This window comes from Phyllostomus hastatus, unplaced genomic scaffold (genome assembly GCF_019186645.2).
Source record: "Phyllostomus hastatus isolate PE091 unplaced genomic scaffold, TTU_PhHast_1.1 phas_scaffold_200, whole genome shotgun sequence".
Lineage (NCBI taxonomy): Eukaryota > Metazoa > Chordata > Mammalia > Chiroptera > Phyllostomidae > Phyllostomus > Phyllostomus hastatus.
In genome coordinates, this window is record NW_025334016.1 from 6,079,200 (window position 1) to 6,102,229 (window position 23,030).

At 36.3% G+C, this 23,030-nt stretch overlaps 2 protein-coding genes across 15 annotated transcripts in view; one reads left to right on the plus strand and one right to left on the minus strand.

Moving 5' to 3' along the window:
- The window catches only part of CASK (calcium/calmodulin dependent serine protein kinase), a 422,712-nt gene that overhangs the window by 171,470 nt on the left and 228,212 nt on the right, over positions 1–23,030 (minus strand). The window lies entirely within an intron of this gene.
- On the plus strand, positions 5,492–11,798 carry GPR34 (G protein-coupled receptor 34). Of its 4 annotated transcripts, none has more exons than XM_045860512.1 (4): positions 5,492–5,615; positions 7,371–7,482; positions 7,644–7,789; positions 9,411–11,798. In XM_045860512.1, exon 4 carries the CDS (start codon positions 9,511–9,513, stop codon positions 10,621–10,623), a length of 1,113 nt encoding a protein of 370 aa, XP_045716468.1. In that variant the 5' UTR covers positions 5,492–5,615; positions 7,371–7,482; positions 7,644–7,789; positions 9,411–9,510; the 3' UTR covers positions 10,624–11,798. The 4 variants fall into 4 exon arrangements, with proteins under 4 accessions (XP_045716468.1, XP_045716469.1, XP_045716466.1 ...); XM_045860513.1 differs by having other exon boundaries at positions 7,371–7,470; XM_045860510.1 differs by lacking the exon at positions 7,644–7,789.

Genomic DNA, 23,030 nt, shown 5'->3' on the forward strand with positions numbered 1-23,030 from the left:
CCCAGCCTCTTTGTTTTCTTTATTCATTTCACCCCTAAATAAGAAGGGTCAGATTAAATGACTCTCATTGAGCCGGGCTCCTAGGGAATTCACTGCCCTCCCTGGGCATGCCTTTTCTCTGAACCTGCCCTTCCTCTGTGGGCATGGGAGGTGAGAAACCAGAAGGGGGAAAAGAGATACTTGGCCTGCCTTTAGCCGAGAAATTGGAAAAATATCTATATATTCTTTCAATAATAAATTCCTTGAGTTTGATAATAATACTGTGGCCATTAAGAGGATTTTTTATTTTGAGGAAGTATATATACGTTGGTAGATAAAGTGCTAGATGAAGAGAGACTAAGAAGAATAAAACAAATGTAGAAAAATGTTGACATGTGAAATCTGAGCAAAAGGTGTCTGTAGTTCTTTGTACTGTCCTTTGAATTTTTCTGTAAGTCTAAAATTATGTAGAAGCAACCCCATTTTATTTTAGTCACCTAAAAGACTTTTTTAAGTCATTTTTTATTAATGTTTGAATACAGTGGTCTCCATTTTCCCACCACCACTTATCCCCACCCCACCTACCCCCATCTCCCACCCTCAATCCTACCCCCATTTGACTTTGTCCAGGTAAAAGACTTCCTGTGGTTATCCTTTCAATTTTTTACATAGTAAGATCAATTTGTTTCAATCAGATTTTGACCTAATTTGATATTTTAATCATATAAAATATGTATATAGTTCCCAAGTGAAAACTGTAAACAAATACCATTCAGAGAGTTCTAGCTTTTGGCCCCTCTCCTCATTCCCAACCTCTCTCTTCTCATTGGTAACTATTGGTATTAATTTTTGGTTTATCTTTCTTTTTTTTGAAAATAGGAAATACATATAAATATTCAACATTTTCACATAACAGCATGTCCAATAGATGACTCCATAGCAGTACCTAAGGATTTTCAGGGAGGTTTGTTTTTGTTTTGTTTTTTAAAGAGAGACATTTGTGTGCTGATGGGAAAGATCTGTAGAGAGGAAATATATTTCCAAAAGAGAGAGGGGGATGGGATGAGATGCACAAGTGGAATGGGAGGTTGGTCCTGGTGACAGTGAAGAAGGCAGGGTACAGGAGCACCTGTAGATGCAGACAGATGTACATGCAGGAAGATGAGGAAGTTATCTTCTGAGTACTTCTATTTTCCATTTACTTTGAAATAAAACTGATCATCAGGTGGGAGTTGGGAAGGGAGGGGATTGTTGGCAATTTGAGAAGAATGAAGGTATGAAAAAGTATTTTAAAAAAATAGAAGCATGAATTGACTAAGGCAGTTGCGTTAAAATCACACAGATTTACTGCCCTCTACTCCAGAGTTTCTGATTCATAAGGTTTGGGATGAAGTAAAAAAAAATGTTCATTTTTAACAAGTTCCTGAGTGATGTTGATGCTACTGGTCTGGGAACCATACTTTGAGAACCATCAGACTAAAGAAATAGAGCATGACTGCTGGCAGCACATGAAAACACTGGGGATTTGTGGTCATAATTTTAAGTGAGAGCAATCATCATGATTGTGTGTTGAACCTAGTTCCTCATTTTACCTGGCAGAGTTCAGGCCTGGAGTAGGTGGTGAACTGAATTTAACCAGGGTTGGGATTTAGATAAAGAGAGGACAGTGATGTCAGTTAATAGATGGCACCAAACAAGCATATCCATTTATTTCTTCTTTTTTATTTTTATCTTTACTTAAATAAAAAGATAAGATGACAACAAAGGAGGAAAGGGAGGGTGAAGGGGAAGAGGATATATAGGAATGAGCTAAGAACATACAGACAGCAGAAAGTTCAGAATGAACAGGAAAAGGCTCATATAAAGGAAGGACTAGAAAAAGATTATATTCAAATCTGGTCACAGTAGGGCAAGGGAACTAAAGATAAAAAAAAACAGAATTAATATTTTCAAAAGGGATGGCTTAGGTGTGGAAAAATAGCTAACATAATATAGAAGAAAATATTTCTATTCAATTTTAGGAATGCTAATAGATAAGCATTTATTTAGTCATAAAAAGTTCTGTCAGGATGCTTAATATATTTGCACATCCATGCTTATCTCAGCATTATTCACAATAGCCAAGAGGTGGAAGCAACTCAAATATCCATTGACAGATGAATGGATAAAGAAAATGTGGATATACAATGCAACCTCAAAAGAAGGAAATTCTGTTACATGCTACAACATAAGTGAACCTTGGCAATATTATGCTAAATGAAATAAGCTAGTCATAAAAGGACAAATATTGTATGATTTTAGTCAAATTATACAAAGTAGTCAAAATCAAAGCAAGTAGAAAGGTGGGTGCCAGGGTGGGAGGGGAAATTAGTACTTAGTGGGTATAGAGAGCTTTAGGTTTGCAATATGAAAAAGGTCTAGAGATCTGTTACACAACAATATAAACATATTTAACACTACTGAACTGTAAATTGAAGAATCATTAAGATGGTAAAATTAATGTTATCTGTTTTTAAAACAACATATACACACAAAATTCTTTTTTCCTTTATTTTTATTGTTTACACTATTACAGATGTCCCCATCTCCCCCGTTGCCTACCTTGCCCCCCACGCTTGCCCTGCTTCCCTCTGACCACCACCACACTTTTGTCTTTGTCTGTGGATTGCGCATATATGTTCCTTTTTTCACATTTCTTATTGTTGTTCAAGTACAGTTGTCTCCATTTTCCCCTCATCCCAGCCATCCCCACTTCCCACCCTTGATCCCCCTTTGGTTTTGTCCAAGTGTCCTTTATACATATTCCTGAAAACCCTTACGCCTTTTCCTCCCATTATCCCCTCCCACCTCCCCTCTGGTTACTGTCAGTTTGTTCACATATGTTCTTTAGCCAATCCCTTCACCTTCTTTCATCCACTCCCAGTCTTTCCACTTCCCCCTGACAGCTGTCAGTCTATTCCATGTATCCATGCCTCTGTTTCTATTTTGTCAATTTATTTTGTTTATTAGACTTTGCATATAAGTGAGATCATATGGTATTTGTCTTTCACCGATTGGCTTATTTTACTTCATATAATATTCTCTAGGTCCATGCTGTTGCAAAAGGTAAGATTTCCGCCTCCTCCTCTTTTTAAACAGCCATCTAGTATACTATTGTGTAAATGTACCACAGTTATATTTTATCCACTCATCTACTGATGAGCACTTGGGCTGTTTCCAGGTCTTGGTTATTGTAAATAACTCTGCTATGAACATAGGGGTGCATGTGTTAATTTGAATTCGTGTTCTGGGATTCTTAGGATATATTCCCAGAAGTAGAATCACTAGATCTAAAGGCAGTTCCATTTTTAAGTTTTTGAGGAAACTCCGTATTGTTTTTCACAGTGGCTACACCAGTGTGCATTCCCACCAAGAGTGAACTAGGGTTCCCTTTTCTCGACATCCTCACTAGCACTTGTTGTTTGTTGATTTATTGATAGTGGCTATTCTGGCAGGTGTGAGGTGATATCTCATTGAGGTTTTAATTTGCATTTCTATGATGATTAGTGATGTTGAGCATTTTTTCATATGTTTATTGGCCATTTGTATGTCCTCTTTGAAGAAATGTCTATTCAGGTCCTTTGACCATTTTTTAATTGGATTGGGGTTTTTTTTTGGTGTTGGGTTTTGAAAGTTCTTTATAAATTTTGGAAATTAACCCCTTATCAAATGTATAATTAGCAAATATGTTCTACCATTCAGTGGGTTCCCTTTTCATTTTGTTGATGGTTTCTTATTTTGTACAGAAGCTTTCTAATTTGCTGTAGTCCCTTATGTTTATTTTTTCCTTTGTTTCCCTTGCCCTAGGACATATATCAGCAAAATATATACACAAGATTCTTGGCAGTCTAATACAGTAATCAAACCAGGCCAATGCAGTAGTCATCTTCTTTCTCAGAGGTTTGAGGGCTGGGAGGTTTAAAGAGCTACAAAATATTTTATTCTAGCAATTTATAAAAATATTCTGTCTCATGTGTCATATTTATAACTAACTAAAAGTTCTGAAGAATATGATGTTCAGAAATGTGTACCCAGGAATGATCAGAATGTTAGCTAAAGCTCAATGAGTTAAATATTATTAAGTATTAAACAAAGCTGCAGAGAAACTACTATGGGGAAAAGAAAAACTAACTTCCTTCATTTTAAATGACAACAAAAAAGTGACATTAATATGCAGGGCCAGCAATTACATAAATGGACAGACAGCGGTTAAATATCAGATTTGGACCAAAACAAAAACTGTAGAATTCCTTCATTATTTTCTTTAAAATATAGGCGATACTTCAACTTACTTGGGTGAGTTTGTCACTGCGATGAACCAGGTAGAGTACCATTACAAATCTCATTTAGTTCTAAAGTTATAAGATTGTTTTAGAAAATAAACCCAAAGTCTTAAAGGAATACATGAAAATGTACTAAAGTAATGTATAAATCAAGTAGAACTTAAAAAATTAATGAGTAAAATAACTCATTACTAAGGTATTATTCAATACAGGAATGTCACTTTATGTGAATAACTAAATTTCTAAAACAAATCTAGAAACAAACAAATTCAATGATTGTGTTTTAAAAGTCCATACAGCACACAGACACACAAGTCTGAGTCAATTCATACTCTACTTTTTCACAGTAGTTCATCAACAAATATGGTCAAATAAGGGTCTTTTTACCACACTTTATGGCTTCCTGGTTATCTACAAAATAAAGTCCAAATTCTGGACATTAAAAACAAAGAGAAAAATTGTTCCCCAAGAACAAGCAACTCTTGTAAACAATGATTTAAATTTCATAGAATTATTGGAAATTTATCTCAATATTGCCACAGCTTAGAACATGCTATTATGAGTCCTAATAACAGTTGTATCATAAGATCATAATAAATTTAAAAATTATTTGAAATCTTGAATTAGCAAGTGACTAGTATTTAAATATATTGATTAAACATTACTTTGCTAAGATTATACATTTTCAGGATGTAAAATGCATTAACAGAAAATCAATTTCTAAAAATTGTGTGATCCGATATAAAATTAATGAAGTGTTATATTTATTGTATCACATAATAGTGTGACACCACACATATTATTTTGTGATGTGTGAGTTTATGTTTTTACTTATGTATCTTTATCCCCACTGTTATGCTTTATGAATAATAAAATACTTTAAAGAAAAAAGTTTATATAGCATGTTCTGTATAATTTCTTAGCAAAAAAGAGAAAATGCATATTTCTGCTTAGAATTTATAAAGCTTTTTTATTTTTAAGCATAAGGGAAAACTTTCCACAATTATCAAGGTAAAAGTATTCATATAAAAGATTAATTTCCTAAAGTTAAGTGTTCACTGAGTTTATAGATAAGGTTGTTACATAGTGGTAGGGCTTTTTAATATTGTCACATGAAGTCTGAGGGTTGTCATATTGAAAAAAGAAAGAAAAGAGGAAAAAAACTATTACCGCATGCAAACGTTAAAAAAGAAGAAAGCCCTAACCAACTACACCACAGACCAGATGGAGGAAACCAGCTGACATACCAAGAAGAGTCTCTGTGTCTAGGGAAGCTTGGGGTTCAGTGCCTTTTACTTCAAGGGAGCCCAAACTGTGAGTATTCCTTGATTTTAACTACACAAATGACCCTTTATTTTAGTTAAAATTTGATAGAGCTGAATATTAAAAGTGAAACCTACTTTGTGGTGACACTTTGTTTTTAGAAACTTGAATAACTGCTTGAATAATGCTTCTGCCATGACTTGACTTGCCTTCTTAGTTACTTGAAGTACTTTAGGACACTGGAAATATTTAAGCTGATACTCTTGTTATTGTCACATTGTGTGTACTGTATTTTGTATATTGGCATAAAAACTTGCAGATCTACTTAAACAAATTAAAAGTTATTTTCATATGCAACAGATTTTATTTCCAATGTATTATAAATGATGTTTAACTTATTAACTTTTTTAAGTTATGCTGTCTCCCTAGTTTCAATGATTGTATTTTCTTTATTATACTGTTACTACTTTATGGTAATTACCAGATTTATTAAATTTTAAGATTTGTACCATAGTTTTTTGATCCACTCATTTACTAATGTGCACCTAGGTTGCTTCCAGTACTTGGCTATTGTAAATTGTGCTGCTATGAACATTGGGGTACACAGGTTCTTTTGGATTGGTGTTTCAGGGTTCTTAGGGTATAATCCCAGCAGTGGAATTGCCGAGTCAAAAGGCAGTTCCATTTTTAGTTTTCTGAGGGGAAAACAGAAACAACTGTACTTGAAGAACAATAAAAAATGTTTAAAAAATTTTAAGTTTTCTGCTTCAGAAGTAAATAAGGTGAGTATTAGAGAAAAGCAAAAGCACAATACACTTTAGTTAATTCAACTACCCAAAATTTTTAAAAATGTGGCTTTAGACATGGTTAAGCTTATAACGAAACCTAATGTACTACTAATGTATTATTAGTAGCATTATTTCCAAAGTAACATGCTTTCAACTTTCATTCTGCATGCAGCAATTAATGCAGTTTTTAAAACTGAATAATATATTTTACTTAACCCAATATATGCAAATATGATCATTTTGACCTGTAATCTAAATAAAAATTTTTGACACATGGCCTGAATGATTCAGTCATTATCATGATTCAGTCAAACTATAAGTGGTGATAGGTTGCTACTGTTGCCAAACAGGTATGTCCTTTAACATAGCAATGTGATGTTTGCACAAACATACCCAAATTGCATTTAAAAAGCTTTTGCTCACTGAGGGCCACAGTGGGATCTGTTGGGTTCACAAAGCTCCTACATAAACCAGTTGAAAAATATTGGCAAAGGTAGGGTGGTGGTGGGTAACACTAATGCAGCACTAACAAAGGGTTGCAATCTTCAATCTCCAAGTAACAATACTACAAAATCATTTACCATCTTCTATCAGAAAACCATTGTGACCGCTTCAATATAGCACAAGTCATAAGTAATATCCACCAAGAAATTTGTCTGCTATAGTGGTTCATTTCCTGTCTTCACTAGCAATTGTTAATAAATCAAATAAGTAGTTTTAAAAACATCAATAAATGCCCTTAAGAACACAGATAGTGGTTAAATATAAGATTTGACCTTATTGACACATTGTAAAGGAGGCAAAATGCAGCCATTACATTTAAAACAGAATTTAACTTGTTAATTTGTCAGTAAATGACTGAACACTAGCCATCTAATACATGGTTCTAAATGATGGCTAGTATTACTATTTAAACAAATACATTGCTTTTGCCTTATTTTCTTTAAGTCTGAAAATAAAGCAAAACCAGAAAGGCTTACTGGTGATCTTGTCTAACTATTATTTATTATATTTGCAGGTTAGAGCTGAGGCAAGTGGTTTTAGGATATGTATTTTGTGCTAGCAGCTTTCTAGAAACATCTTGATTAAGGATAGCAGGTCTAGAAGGAAGTTGGAAGGTATGTTCTGGGGTAAGTACTGAACATTCTGGTGAATGATTTGTTAAACTTTTTTGTGGTAGAACCTCAGTTCTCAAACTTAATTTGTTCTGGAAGGGTGTTTGAGCAGCTATTTGTTCAAAAACTGAATCACACTCATACTCGAACATTCTCTCCTTTGTTTGTCCCCTAAGTGATGCATGACTGATCATACAGGTATCAGCATGAAAGGGTTGTCAGGTTGAGAACTGAAGTTTTGTTCGACAACCAAGGCATTTTCTCCATGAACAAGTTGGTCGAGAACCGAACTGTTCGACACAGGGCAACTTGGAGAACCAAGGTTTGACTGTACTTATTACTTGCTATAATGGACATAGCAACTAAAAAGATTAATATCTTTTCCAAAGAAGTTAAGCTAGATGGCATAATCCCTTCTTAGAACTGCTGATGTGGATAATGTTAAAGGAATCATCTCAAAATACTGCTGACAGAACTCATCATTAATAAAGAACTCATCATTAATAACTGATCATATGTGATGAGGAGGAGAGAGGCTTGGTGAAAAGGATCAGGGGCTCTAAAAGCTAGACAGATCTGAGTCCCAACTTGGTACTGCCATCTAAGATATGTGTGGTCATAGGTAAAGATCATAACCCCTTGATCTTTCATGAACTCTTTTGTAATAGTTACCTCACATGGTTATTTTAAGGATTATGCAAATGAAATATCACAACTGTGCTTAACATACTGCCTGGTACACAGCAAATGATAAATAAAAATTAGTTAATGGTTCAGCTGTGTTGCTAAAGGGTTGATTTCTGCATGTATATTAGCATTCTCTGAAGGAGGTTTTAAAGGAAACCATTGTCTGGAGCCCATTCCAGACCAATTAAATCAGATCTGGGGATGAAGCCAGGCATCAGTGTCTTTATAAAGCCCTCAAGGGGATTCTAATATGCAGCCAGGATTGGGAACCACGGAGAATCTCCTCCACAAAGCACCCAATTGGTAGTAATCTGGACAATCTCTGGTGGTAAGACCCTTAGTGACCCCCAAGATAGATGGCTTCATTCTTAAAACAAAACAAAACAAACAAACAAAAAACAACCAAAAAACTATTTCTTTAAAAGAAAGCAACATCTGTTTCTGCAATTTCTACTCATTGATTCTTGTTCTGTTTTCCGAAGATACATATTTAAGGTGAAATCCTTTTCTCTATGTCCTTGTAAGCGTTCACATCTCCAGGGAAAGGTGCCTATTTCCTTCAACTCCCTTCAACTTTTCTCTTTTGTGCAGGCAAGTGGTGCTCCCAGGGTCTGTTATGTTAATTGCATGCTCCTGTAGGCAAATGATTTTAGTGTGCCCGACCTGGTCTTAAGTTGAAAAGGAAGACAGTTAGGACCCTTTTCTCTATTCCCACTATGCAATGAGAGACTGCCACAGTTTACCAGTTGTATGCCATGTGGCAATGTGTGTCAGAATAAAAGAACGTCACATATGAGGGAAGGAACCAAGGTAGAAAGCTGGGCAGAGGCCAGCAGTGGGCCCAGCTCAATTATGGCTATAACTACCATTAGGGAAATTGATGCTTATCTTTGAAAAATATGAGCTGTCATTTCTCTTCACCTCCATCTCTATTCCTATAACAACCTCCCTGAATGAAGATGATTTCATATTTCAGTTACTTATTTTAATATAATAAATAAAACAAACCTTGAACATATACACAGACACAGGAAAGGTTAGAACAGGATATTCCATAAGATTCTATTATATTTTCTGCTGTTTGGTTTTAATACCATAGTGGTGCTACATACATAGTGTAGATACTCAAATGATCCAAAATAGGATACAAATAAAGTTTCTTACAATGTCTGAAAAAAATAATTTATTATTTATGTTTAGAGTGAAAGTAACTTATTAAACTAGCAAATGACTCAATGTTTGGCATTCTGTTGTAGGAAAAATCTGAAGACCTTATAAAAGCTACACATGAAGAACATGTCATTTGGTACCTTCACTTTTTGATCCCTACAGAAGAAGAGAAGTCACACCATAACAATGACGACTACTTCAGTCAGCAGATGGCCTTGCTCCTCCCAGGGAGCATGCTTTGTAACTAACCACAGCGACCAAGCACCACACAACTCAGGAACACCAAATTCTACTGCCTGTGCCATGGATGAAAAATTACTGTCTCGTGTGTTAACTGCATTCTACTCTGTTATTTTCATTGTGGGACTATTTGGAAACATAATTGCCCTCTATGTATTTCTGGGTATCCACCGTAAAAGAAATTCCATTCAGATTTACCTCCTTAATGTAGCCATTGCAGACCTCTTACTTATCTTCTGCCTCCCTTTCCGAATAATGTATCACATTAATGAAAACAAGTGGACACTAGGTGTGATTCTTTGCAAGGTTGTGGGAACACTATTTTATATGAACATGTACATTAGCATTATCTTGCTTGGATTCATCAGCTTGGATCGCTACATAAAAATTAATCGGTCTGTACAACAACGGAAGGCAATAACAACCAAACAAAGTATTTATGTTTGCTGTACAGTATGGACAGTAGCTCTTACTGGGTTTTTAATTATGATCATTTTAACCCTTAAGAAAGGAGGTCACAATTCCACAATGTGTTTCCATTATAGAGATAAGCTTAATGCAAAAGGAGAAGCAATTTTTAATTTAGTTCTTGTGGTAATGTTCTGGCTAATTTTCCTACTAATAATCCTTTCATATATTAAGATCGGCAAGAATCTAATGAGGATTTCTAAAAGGAGGTCAAAATTTCCTAATTCTGGCAAATATGCCACTACAGCCCGGAATTCCTTTATTGTGCTTATAATTTTTACTCTATGTTTTGTTCCCTATCATGCCTTCCGATTTGTCTACATTTCTTTACAGCTAAATGTGCCATCTTGTTATTGGAAGGAAATCATTCACAAAACCAATGAAATTATGCTGGTTTTCTCATCTTTCAATAGCTGCTTAGATCCAGTCATGTATTTCCTGATGTCTAGTAATATCCGCAAAATAATGTGCCAACTTCTTTCTAGAGGATTTCAAGGGGAATCAAGCAGGAGTGAAAGCACTTCAGAATTTAAACCAGGATACCCCCTTCATGATATGTCTACTGTAGCTAAAATTCAGACTACTTCTTAAAGCATTTGAGGTAAACATATTAAAAAGCCTCTTAATTCCTTGAATAACTAAATATTACAAAACAAAACTCAAGCATTTACAAGGGTCGGTTCTTCTCAAAGCTCTTTTCTTATTCGTGATATTGAAAAGCTTACACTGGTCACTAGATTTTTAAATCTGTATGTAAATCTTTTCAAAATATATTGTTAAGCTAACACTCTTGACATAGATTATAAAGTTAAATTTATGGCTTTAACAACAGAATAATTAAAGGAAATGTCACAGTTTCTCAAGTCACTAAAGTAGTTACTCAAAACTAGTACCTAATTCTAATTTAAAGTGTGTTTAAAAGTAAGTTAAATGATTGGAGGACTGATTTAAAATGTCAGAAAATATATGTTGTCACTTAAAAAGCTTGTAAATTTGCCACTGTATTCATTGATGCCTAAACCTCTATAACAGATGAAGTGATAATAAACTTCTAATAAAGAAATGAAATCACTGCTTAGATAAAATGGGAAGAATTTAAATATTGCACAGTAAAATCAAACAGATAAGCTAAGAATTCTATAGCTTAGCAATAGGACTTAAACCTTAGCCTTGAACCACACTCTGACAAAATAAAATTGAAGATATGCATATCCTATATGACTTACAGAACCTCAAACACATATAGAAGAACACATATGTAATGATGCTCAGTAAACTACTGTTAACAGTAGTAAACAATTGGAAAGAACCTAAGTGAGTATGCATCAGCAATGAATGGAGAACTAACCTGTGGCTTATTCACAAAAGAGAGTACTGCATAGCACTTAAATGAAATGAACTACACCTGCATGCATCAACGGAATCCTTAAAAACAATGTTGAATAAAACACGAATTGCAAAAGGGTATGTAACATATGAAAGCAGTTAAGTAAAATACAAAAATACATGAAACAGTACCATATTCTTTATGGGTATATATTTACACAATAAAAATAAAAAAAACATGCATGGTAATATACACAACACGCACACCAACTAAAATTAAATGGTTATATCTGGAGAGCTTTGAAGCAAACATAGTAAAATGTTAATGTCTGTTAAAACTGTGTGGTAGTATATGGGTATTTGTTATATTATTTTTGGTATATTTCTGAGTGTTTGAAATAGTTCATAATAATAAAGAACACTGTAGATTAGAATTAAAAGGAGCAAATTCTGAAATTTTCATGAATGTTCAAAATAACTAAAGAGTAAGATCTAAGAGAAAGAGATGTTACTCATCACTGATTTCCCAGAGTTTATTTAGTGCCTTGCCTGGCATACGTATCAGTACATATTTGTTGAATAATTGAATGAATGAGTGAATGAATGAGACAGGAAGGGGAGAAGAGGTGCTTAACAGAATAATAAAAGGGGGTGTATTTCATTTTTTTACCTAGTCCTGGTCATAGCTGCAGAGAACATCATACAGCTGTAATAAGGAAACCATTCTCAAAAGTTTGGCTGGCATTTGTTCTTTGGTCAAACACAGAATCATAATGCCATTGATTGAATATGCAGAAGCCTGTTCTGGTTTTTAAAAGTATATTTAATTGACTATGATATTACAGTTGCCCCAATTGTTTCTTCTCTTTATTCCCCCTCCACACTGTACCACCCTACCCTTTAGCATTCCCCCGCCCCCCTGAGTTCATGTCTATGGGTTGTACATATAAGTTCTTTGGCTTCTCTATTTCCTATACTATTCTTAACCTCCCCCTGTCTATTTTGTACCTACCAATTTTGCTTCTTATTCCCTGTACCTTCTTCCCACATTCTCCCCCCTCCCACTCCTCACTGATAACCCTCCATGTGATCTCTGTTTCTCTGATTCTGTTACTGTTCTAGTTGTTTGCTTAGTTTTTTTTTTAGGTTTGGTTGTTGACAGTTGTGAGTTTGTTGTCATTTTACTGTTCATAGTTTTGATCTTCTATTTCTTAGATAAGTCCCTTTAACATTTCATATAATATGGGCTTGGTGGTAATGAATTCCTTTAACTTGACCTTATCTGGGAAGCACTTTATCTGCCCTTCCATTCTAAATGAAGGGTTTGCTGACTAGAGTAATCTAGACTGTAGGTCCTTGCCTTTCATGACTTGGAATACTTCTTTCCAGCCCCTTCTTGCCTGTAAGGTTTCTTTTGAGAAATCAGCTAACAGTCTTATAGGCACTTCTTTGTAGGTAACTGTCTCCTTTCCTCTTACTGCTTTTAAGATTCTCTCCTTAAATGTAACCTTGGGTAACTTAATGATGATGTGCCTTGGTGTGTTCCTCCTTGGCTCTAACTTCTTTGGGACTCTCTGGGCTTCCAGGACTTCCTGGAAGTTTATTTCCTTCACCAGATTGGGGAAGTTTTCCTTCATTATTTGTTTGATTTCCTTCCCTTCACTGTTGGTTCCCTGTATATTTTGCTTAATTTCACTTTGTGTAGCCTTCATTTGTTCCTTCATTTTGAGACTGTGGTCAATCAGTTCTGTGAGCATCCTGATTTACCAGTGTTTTGAATTCTGCATCAGATAGGTTGTCTATCTTCTTGTCACTTAGCTCTTTTTCTGGAGTTTTGATCTGTTCTTTCATTTGGGCCATATTTCTTTGTCTCAGTACACCTGTTAAGTTGTAAGGGGGCTGGGTCTTAGGTATTTGCTTGGGTGGGGCAACCCTCTTTGCTGCATTGTGGTGCTGTCTGGGGGGTGGGGTCTGAGAGGGAACAATGCTACTTTCTGTGTTCTAGCCCCACTTTCCAACAAACTCTCCTGTGAGACTGGGAGTTTCTCCCACCTTTGCAATCCCCACAGTATTTACAGCTAGAGGTTTTGAGTCTTTAGTTTCCCAGTGAGTCAGCCCCTCCTCACTAGCTCTACCTGCTGCTTTGCTGTGGGTCCTCTCCACCTGCCAGGCTGCCTGTCTCCCTATGTCCTTCTTCCTGGTCTGGATGAAAGTTTCTTTAACTCCTTAGTTGTCAGGGTTCCATGCAGATTGCTTTTCTGGCAATTCTGGCTGTTAATTATTTTCAAATTGGTTGTTATTCTTCTTTTGGTTGTGCAAGGAACCGAAGCATTTCTACCTATGCCTCCATCTTGGCCAGAAATGTAAAAGACTGTTCTGACAAACTCCAAGGACCCATCCATAAGTTTGTGTCACAGTGTATAAGAATTATTTATAGTCAGAACACTTCTTGGAACTTCAGGTGGACCACTTGCTGAGAAAGCAATATTGAAGAGCATGAAAAAAAAGTATGAAGAATTTTGTTAAGGCTAAATTTATTTTCATGAGATTTGGCTTGTATATAATTAGCGCTCAGCTCTATTTCAATAAGTACACACAATTGGTTGAAAAAAGAATAGGTCAATGCAGAATTATATTTCAAAAACAAAACCATTTGAGAATAAAATTTAAAATTTGCAGAAAAATTAGAGGCTCAGAAAAAGTAATAAAATTTTTATTAACTGCCTTGCTTTGACAAGGTTAACACTGCCTACCTGAAATTCAGAATTTCTGTTTATATGATTTTAAATATTGCTTTCCATCATGTTCTCAAAATTAATTTATTTTACATTACTGGTAAATATTTTATACTCCTACATGTATCTCTTACAAACATACAATTTGAATGGTTAAATTACATAATTTATTATTATTAGTTTTATGAAATATTAAAAGAAACAAATAGACTCATAGTTCTAGAAGCTGTCTCAAAATTTTATTAAGTGAGATGTCCTCTATAAAGCCCTATACAATGGCACTCATTAAAAAATTTAAAAGTATACTGAGTTAAATCTTGCTATAGTATTTGTGGTAAGATAAATTTTGATAGAAGTCAACATGTCTGTTTACCAATAGAAATTTCACTAATAACATGCCTTAGAGTAACCTGAATCCTGAGAATGTTTCTAAATTTTTAGGAAAAAAAAAACCCATAGTAGTGACTTAGCAAGTTTATTTTTCTATTAAGTGTTAGCATATGCAAGCAGGAAACACTGTCCCTACTTCCTGTAACCCAAGGTTTAGTTCTAGAAGCATACAGAAAAAGGAAATTCAGAAGTAATGTATCCTCACCTTACAAAAAATCTCCAGAAAAAGTTTCAAGATAACATCTCACATTGCAAAACCAAACAAAGGCAAAGTTAACTGCCTGACTGCCAGAGAGAGACCTAAATGCTGAGTATTGCTGCTAGTTTTAAAAATTATTCTGGGAAGAGCTGGGTTTGATGGTGGTTGAATTTCTAAGATCAGGTCACTGGAAAAAGAAAACTCTGTTCTAGTACAGAAGGTCTTATTTTCAACTTCTTTTCAGTACTATAAAAAGTAGAACTAGTAATTACAACTCTTTGAAGCAAAGCCTTACTGAAAGTTATCCACAAGAGAAAAACAGCATGAAATTGTGTTCTCAACAGGCAACCTGGATTTTGCAGAAACGTGTTAATGGGCTAATTATTTTTTAGCCTTTTAAAATATAAATGGAAATTCATTTTACCAGATATTAAAATCTATTCTTATCCTTTAATAAGGAGAATGCTGTGGCACAGATACAAAGATACACCTATCAGTGAAACAGAATACATATCTCTAAGCAGACCTTGAATGATACATGAGAAGATTATATGACAAATTAATGGCTCTCAAAAGAGTAGGAGCAGGAATAAATATGAGGGAAAGCTAAGATTCTGTTAGTCATGATGTGCTAGAATCTTGCAAAGTGGAGTTAAGTGAATTTTTAAAAAGTTTCCTGAATGACTCTGATATACTTTCCTCCCTTAGAGAGAATCACCACAAATAAAGGAGACACCACAAAAATCACTGTGGAAGGAAGGGATGGAATAATAAATAGTGCTGTCTTTATTTAAAATAAAAAAAAACAATTTATAGCCTCACTTAGTTTTTCACACACACACACACACACACACACACACACACACATTATAAGTGGATCAAAGAGTTAAATGTAAATGATGAAATCATTAAAAGATTTAAAAATATGTAAGTACTAACTCATCCATGGATGAGAAAGAAATTTCTATTGATAAGATGATAGAAATGATCATAGGAGAAAATGCATAGACTGGTCTAAAAAAGTAGATTTTGGGGGGTCAAAAATCATAAAAATGAAAGCAAAGCACAAAGTGGGAAAAATATTCACAACAGATATGACATTGATGGAGAGCTTTTTACTTCAGGCACCAAGGGAGAGCTTTTTATGCCAGGCACCAACAGACACCATGAACTTGTAAAGAAACTTGTATTTTTGATAAGAAAACATTGGAAATTCAGAATATAATCTGGATTACATCAACTCAGATGAGACAGAAACAGTCTTACATTGGATGAAGCAGTGTCTTTTTTTCATAGCCACATGGCCCAGTTGAGAACACAGCCCTGTAAGTGGCTGCTGTAGTGCCTCAGTTCAGTCTGGTCTGGTGGTGGTAACAGTAGGCTCAGAACTGGAAGGGAAGTGCTAGCTAGGTTTGTCCTAAACTTCTACTTTGCTTCTCATTTCCCCTCTTCAAGTTCACATGCGAGGAAATGGGAAGAGAAGTAAAATATATTTATTTATGTGCCCTTTACTGTACAAGGTGCTTGACATGCATTAATATTACTGAATCCTCTTTGCATCGTGATGTATATATATCTCAACAGTATTTTACAAGAGGAGATGCAAGTTGGTAGTCTTGTATTTCATAGACATTGTCTCTGCTAAGATGGTACTTTTTCATTTTCATTTCATTCTGCCCAAGCACAATGGTAATTGCTGAGATGTCTTTTTTTTTTAAACATAAAACATTGCATTAACATCTATTTGGGGAAAAATATCCTGCTTATCACTCATCAAGATTGTGTGATGTCAAATAACCAAAATCTTAAAGATTAGTTATCTAGTTATTAACATTTATACACTCTGTGAAAGCTCTTCCTGAAACATGGATGATAATCCTATACAAACAGATACAGCCCTGGCTGGTGTAGCTCAGTGGACTGAGTGCAGGCCTGTGAACCAAAGGGTTGCCAGTTCGATTCCAAGTCAGGGCACATGCCTGGGTTGTGGGCCAGGTTCCCAATGAGGGGCGTGTGAGAGGCAACCACACGTTGATGTTTCCCTCTCTTTCTCCTTCCCTTCCCTTTTCTTTAAAAATAAATAAATAAAATATTTTTAAAAAAGAATACAGGTTGAACAGAAGAAAAAAATCAAATCAGAGCATCTCACCCTTACTAATTTTGCTTCTGGCCCAGGAAATGCATAAGGAACTATCATAAAATGAGCTTTGAAAAACGTTTCTAATTATGCTTTGGATACAGGTGTTGATGATGCAAGTTATTTCAGAAGGAAAAATAAACTGCTGCAGTTATACTATGATTTGGTAATTCCATATATAATCTTTTTTTATGAAACATTTCAAATATACAAAAAAGAGAAAACAGAACTTAACAGGCAGCTAAATGCTTATCATCCAAAGTGCACAGTTGTTAATGTTTTGGCTTCTTTGCTTCTTAACTATTTCTTTGTATTCACACAATCCAGTAAGTTTAGAGATACTGAAGCTGATCTCAAGGTAGCCTCATTCCTGAACTTAGTGTATATCATTCTGATATATAATCTTACAGTTTTATAACATATGTATACATAACACTACACACTAGTTCTTGTTTTAAAAATTTACACAAATAGTATCTTACTATTACATTCTTTAGTAAACTTTTTTCACTCAAATTAGTTTATGTTGGTATATATAGTTCTCATTCATTTTCATTGATGCACAGTGGTATTTTCATGCAAAATGTGTTGTTGTGCAAATAAACAACACTTCAATTCACCATTTCCCCTAACAATGGGTTCTTAGGTGGTTTCCACTTTTTTTCTATTAGAAACCATGCTCAAGTGAAGTCTCTTGTACACCCTGTACACATGTGTGTAATTTCCCTATAGCTGACATGTAGAAGTAGGAATGCTTGGTTGTACGGGCATGCACATCTTCAGTTTATCTTAGTTGTGACAGATTGCTCTCCAAAATAATTTCATTAGTTTATATACCTATTTCATCACTAGGAAGATATGAGTTCCTCTTTACCCACATCCTCAGTAATACTTGGTTCTCTCAGATTTACTAACTTTTGCCAGCGTGGTAGGTGTGAAATGGCATCTCCCTGTGGTTTTAATTTGTATTTCCATAATTACAAGGGAAATCAAGCATCACCACATTTTTTTTTGTCTATTCAGACTTCTTCTTGGGTGAATGTAACTGTTCATATCTACAGCTCTCTCCCCTTTTCCTTTAATGAGTTGCTTACCTTTTATTCTTTTTTCTTTCTTTTTTAAAATATATTTTATTGATTATGCTATTACAGTTGTCCCATTTTCCCCCCTTCACTCCCCTCCACCCTGTACACCCTCTCCCACCCATATCCCCCCTTTAGTTCATGTCCATGTGTCATACTTAGGAGTTCTTTAGCTTCTACATTTACCATACTATTCTTACCCTCCTCCTATCTATTTTCAACCTACATTCTATGCTACTTATTCTCTGTACCTTTTCCCCCCTCTCCTCCTCCCACTCCCCTGTTGCTAACACTCCATGTGATCTCCATTTCTGTGGTTCTGTTCCTGTTCTAGTTGTTTGCTTAGTTTCTTTTGGTTTTGCTTTAGGTGTGGTTGTTCATAATTGTGAGTTTGCTGTCCTTTTATTATACATGTTTTTTCTTTATCTTCTTTTCTTAGATAAGTCCCTTTAACATTTCATAAAATAAGGGCTTGGTGGTGATGAACTCCTTTAACTTCACCTTGTCTGAGAAGCACTTTATCTGCCCTTCCATTCTAAATGAGAGCTTTGCTGGATAGAACAATCTGGGATGTAGGTCCTTGTCTTTCATGACTTGGAATATTTCATTCCAGTCCCTTCTTGCCTGTAAGGTCTCTTTTGAGAAATCAGCCACAGTCTGATGGGAACTCCTTTGTAGGTTACTGTCCCCTTATCTCTTGCTGATTCTAGGATTCTCTCCTTCGTTTTTATCTTGGCTGATGTAATTATGATGTGCCTTGGTGTGTTTCTTCTTGGGTCCAACTTCTTTGGGGCTCTCTGTGCTTTCTGGATTTCTTTGAAGTCTATTCCCTTTGTAAGATTGGGGAAGTTCTCCTTTATTATTTGTTCAAATAACTTTTCCACTTGTTACTCTTCCTCTTCTCCTTCTGGTACCCCTATAATTTGGATGTTGGAACGTTTAAAGATGTCCTGGAGGCTCCTAAGCTTCTCCTCATTTTTTTGAATTCTTATTTCTTCATGTTTTCCTGCTCGGTTGTTTTTTGCTTCCTTCTGGTCCACTCTATTGTTTTGAGACCCAGTTTCCTTCCCATCACTATTGGCTCTCCGTGCATCTTCCTTCATCTCTTTTATGGTAACCTGCATTTGTTCATCTAATTTGCACCCAAGATCAACCAATTCTGTGCGCTTCCTGATCACCAGTGTTTTGAACTGTGCATCTGATAGATTGGCTATTTCTTGGTTGCTTAAAAGGATGAGTCCTGGGGGACTGATCTGTTCTTCTGTTGGAGACATGTCTCTCTCTGTCTCTCTCTCTCCCTCCCCCCGCCCCGTCTGGTCACTCTTGTTACAGTGAGGGGCAGAGCCTTAGGTGTTTACCTGGGCTGGGCACCCCAGTCCCTAGATTGTGACATTGTATGTGGGGATGGGTGCGGGGGGTGGGAGGGAACAATGGCGGTAGTTCCGTTCTCCTGGGATCTCAGTCCCTGCTCTGGGATCCTGGGTTGCGAGCTCTGCCCTGGTCCACAATTGCCACCTCACTGGGTCCGCCAGCCGCTGCTTGCATACTCAGGGTCCACCGCTGCGATCTTGCGTGCCCCGGATGGCTTAGGCGTCAAGTTCGAGCTGAGTTCGCACTGGGTTCTCCCCTGCGCCGCCGCCGACCCGCGCACGCCCGGCTCCGCCCCTCCTACCAGTCTGGATGAACAGGTCTACTTCAACTTCTTGGCTGTCCGACTTCCATTCAGATAAATCCTCTGTCAGTTCTGGGTGTTATTCTAGCTCTAAATTGTTGTTTTCTAATCTTGGTTGTGTGTGGAGGTACAGTGCGTCCACCTATGCCTCCATCTTGCCGGATGTCGAACTCTTTTCTTTCCTTCAAATTGTTGAAGTAATCTCTATATATTCTGAACACCAATCTTGTTGTTTATGTGGGTTGCAAATAACTTTCACCAATATGGAACTTATCATTTACTTTGCTTATGGTATCTTTAGCCAGACAGTTTCTAGCAAAGTAAGATGTTTTCTAATCAATAAATCTAGAGAAACCCTGGCCTTGTGATACAGACATACCCCTTCAAGGATGACACTAAAGAACTGCAGATGAAATTATCTTATAATTAAGACAGTTTGGCATTTCAGTCATAAATAGTACATAGAAATCCGAATGAAGTATTCCCCAAGAACACAGAAATAGAAATGTTTTCTGAGAGTTAAACTACAAAATTAAAACATCTGAGTACAGATACGCAAATTATTTTAAAGCACAGAAAATCTCCTACACCAGGAGTCAACCTGCTAAATGTATGAACATATTTAAAGAAAGAATTGGCTGTACAGCAGGGGGCAAGACTGAGGGAAGATTAGAAGAAAAAGGGGGGATTAGGAAGATGTTGGCATTGCCCACTCAAACACAGTCCAGGGGAAGGGTCATGAGCAATAGACCAGGAGTGTTATCATCCCATGGGTAAGGCCATGGCAAGCATTGTAGTGGGGCTGAGCTAATAGGTCTTCTTAGCCCAGTGACATTAAACATTATTAAATAATAAACTGAAAGGCAGCATAACATAAAGGTTAAGAGGGTGGTTGTTGCAGTTGGACCAGAGTTCAGTCTCTGGCTCTACCACATACTATGTAACCTTACTATGTAATCTTTCCTCTAACGAGAAAATTGGAATAATAGGAGTATGTAATTCATATTGTTGTTATGAGGACTAAATGAATTAGTAACTGTACTTGGCCTGTAGAAAACAGTCAATGTATGTAATCGAAATACTCAAATGCCAAGGGAAAGGTAGGGGAAATACATAAAATGGGATTGCCAGATGAAAGGTAAACACCGTATTTTTGGACAATAAGATGCACTCCTCCCAAATTTGGGAGGAAAAGTGGGGTGCGTCTTGTAGTCCAAATGTAGCTTATCTAGCTCGCTGTGTATGTGGGTGGGGCAGCAGTGGAGCGGGGTAACAGGTTATTAAATATTTTACCACATTTTTTGCTTCAAAATTTTTTTCCCTATTTTCCTCCTCTAAAAGCTAGGTGTGTCTTATAGTCCTAAAAATATGGTAACTCATAAAGGGTAATTTAACTTTAGCTTTTTTTATAACAGTAATGTCCAGGCCAGGAATGGAGCAGACCCCTTTTATTTTGTGTTGGTCAGAACCATACTCTGAAACTTGAGCAAGTAGAAGATGGGAATAAGGGCGCCTTACAGGAAGACAGATGAATGACAGTTGAAAGAATGGGATTATTTAGCCTTAAAGCAAAAGACTAAAGGAAAGCTATTAGAACAAAAATGTGTATGTGTCTGTGTAGCCTCAGAGAGCAAGCTTAAAGAGGGTCAGTGAAAGATGGGAGTTGCAGCATGTTTCACCAGATTGTGAGAGAGGGTTTTCTAATAATTATAGATCTTAAATAGAGTAGAAAGCCAGTGAGTTATTTGCTAACAGAACTGTTTCAGTATAGTTTGGATCCCCAACAGGCTTGGAAGGTAGCAAAGCATTTCAAGCATTTAATAAAGTTTGGATGAGATGTTCTTTAGATCCCTTGAACAGAAGTTTTGTATTTTGCAGAATATTCAATGCCTTAATAATGAGTGGCTACCAGAAACCACCTGCGATGATGTGCCAAATGCAGTAGTGCACTCAGGGCTACTCATATGTGTGAAACTGGGGGAAGGAACTACTTGCCATATGGTCAATGGTCCCCAAGCATTTTCCCTGAATCTTCTTTTGCAGAAAATCTGTCCAATGTCCCTTGCTCAGCACAGAGTAGGCATTCATAAGTGTTTATTGTCTGAGAGATTGTTTAAACTATATATAAAATAAGTTGATGGATTCTGGGAGCTTTATGATTTTTATGTTAGGTGTTCAGGTTTCTTTGCTTTCTTACTGACTCTTGGCTTTGTTCTGTGTAATCAGAGTGGTTGAACAGGTTATCATATCACATCCTGAAGTGGGGTCAAGACACCGTCCCTGTAGACTTGACTCAATAGCACGAACTCAGGTGGAAATGTTAATCATTCTGATGTGCTATGTTTTCACATTTTATGCAATGGCAAACTTCTGGACCAAAAGATCTTAATGCCTTCCATTAGTACTGCTGGCCATGCTAGTACAGGTGCTTTCCTGTTACAATTTCTTTTCTACATTTGTTTCTTCTCCTGTTCCATTACTTGCCAAGACTTTTCTGGTACCCGCCAATACCCTGCACCTCCACTGTTTTCCTTTCTGGTACTCAGCAGCACCTCTTTCTCTTCCCCAATTTATCTCTGTTTTCCTACTTTCTCTTTTAATTGCCTTTCTTGCAACTTAGTGCCCTCCTCTTTTGTGTGTCCCTTGATCTGTCAGAGGCAGAAATGCTTTAGAAATCATTTAGTATCTGTAGAAATTCAGTTTGTACTCAAAAGAAAAAACACTGTTTCCTCTATATTAAAAACAACTTTCAGCTGGTTGCAAAGGGAACTGATGAGGTTTGCATGCATGCTCATATTCAGTTCCCCTTTGTGGCCAGTGAGACTTGAAAAACACTGGGACATACAGGGTCAGCTCTTGTGGGGACTGATTAGAGAGCTCCAAATATATGTGGCAAGTAGTGAGAAAAGTCAGCTTAGTAAGTAAATGTGGGTCTCATGCTCTGATAGTTTGCATTTGTGATCCTGAAAATAGCAAAACCTTGAAAAATGAGTACATCCTAGCATGGTGGGGAGATAAGGTATAAGGGGCAAGCAAGAATGGTCATCTTTCTACATTAAAGTGCTCCCATCTGTGGGGGATATGTGCCAAGACCCCAGTGGATGTTTGAAACCTTGGATAGGACCCTATATATATTATGTTTTTTCCTAAACATACATACCTATGATAAAATTTAATTTATAAATTAGGCACAGTAAGAGATTAACAACAATAATAAAATAGAATAATTATGACAACATACTATATTAAAGTCATGTAAATATGGTCTCTCTCCTTCTCTACCTCTCTCATTGTCTATACACCATATCTCTATATTGTCTGTATTTCCTGCCTGTTAGCCATCTGATAGCCAAGATGGCTAACAGGCAGAAAATACAAAAAATGTAGAGACGGTGGACAAAGAGGTGGTTCACAGTCTGGGAGATGGTGAGAGATTTCATTGTGCTACTCAGAAAAG

What these genes read in the sequence shown, in the direction of transcription:
- GPR34 (XM_045860512.1), top strand. Translation starts at nt 9,511, where the DNA reads ATGACGACTACTTCAGTCAGCAGATGGCCTTGCTCCTCCCAGGGAGCA.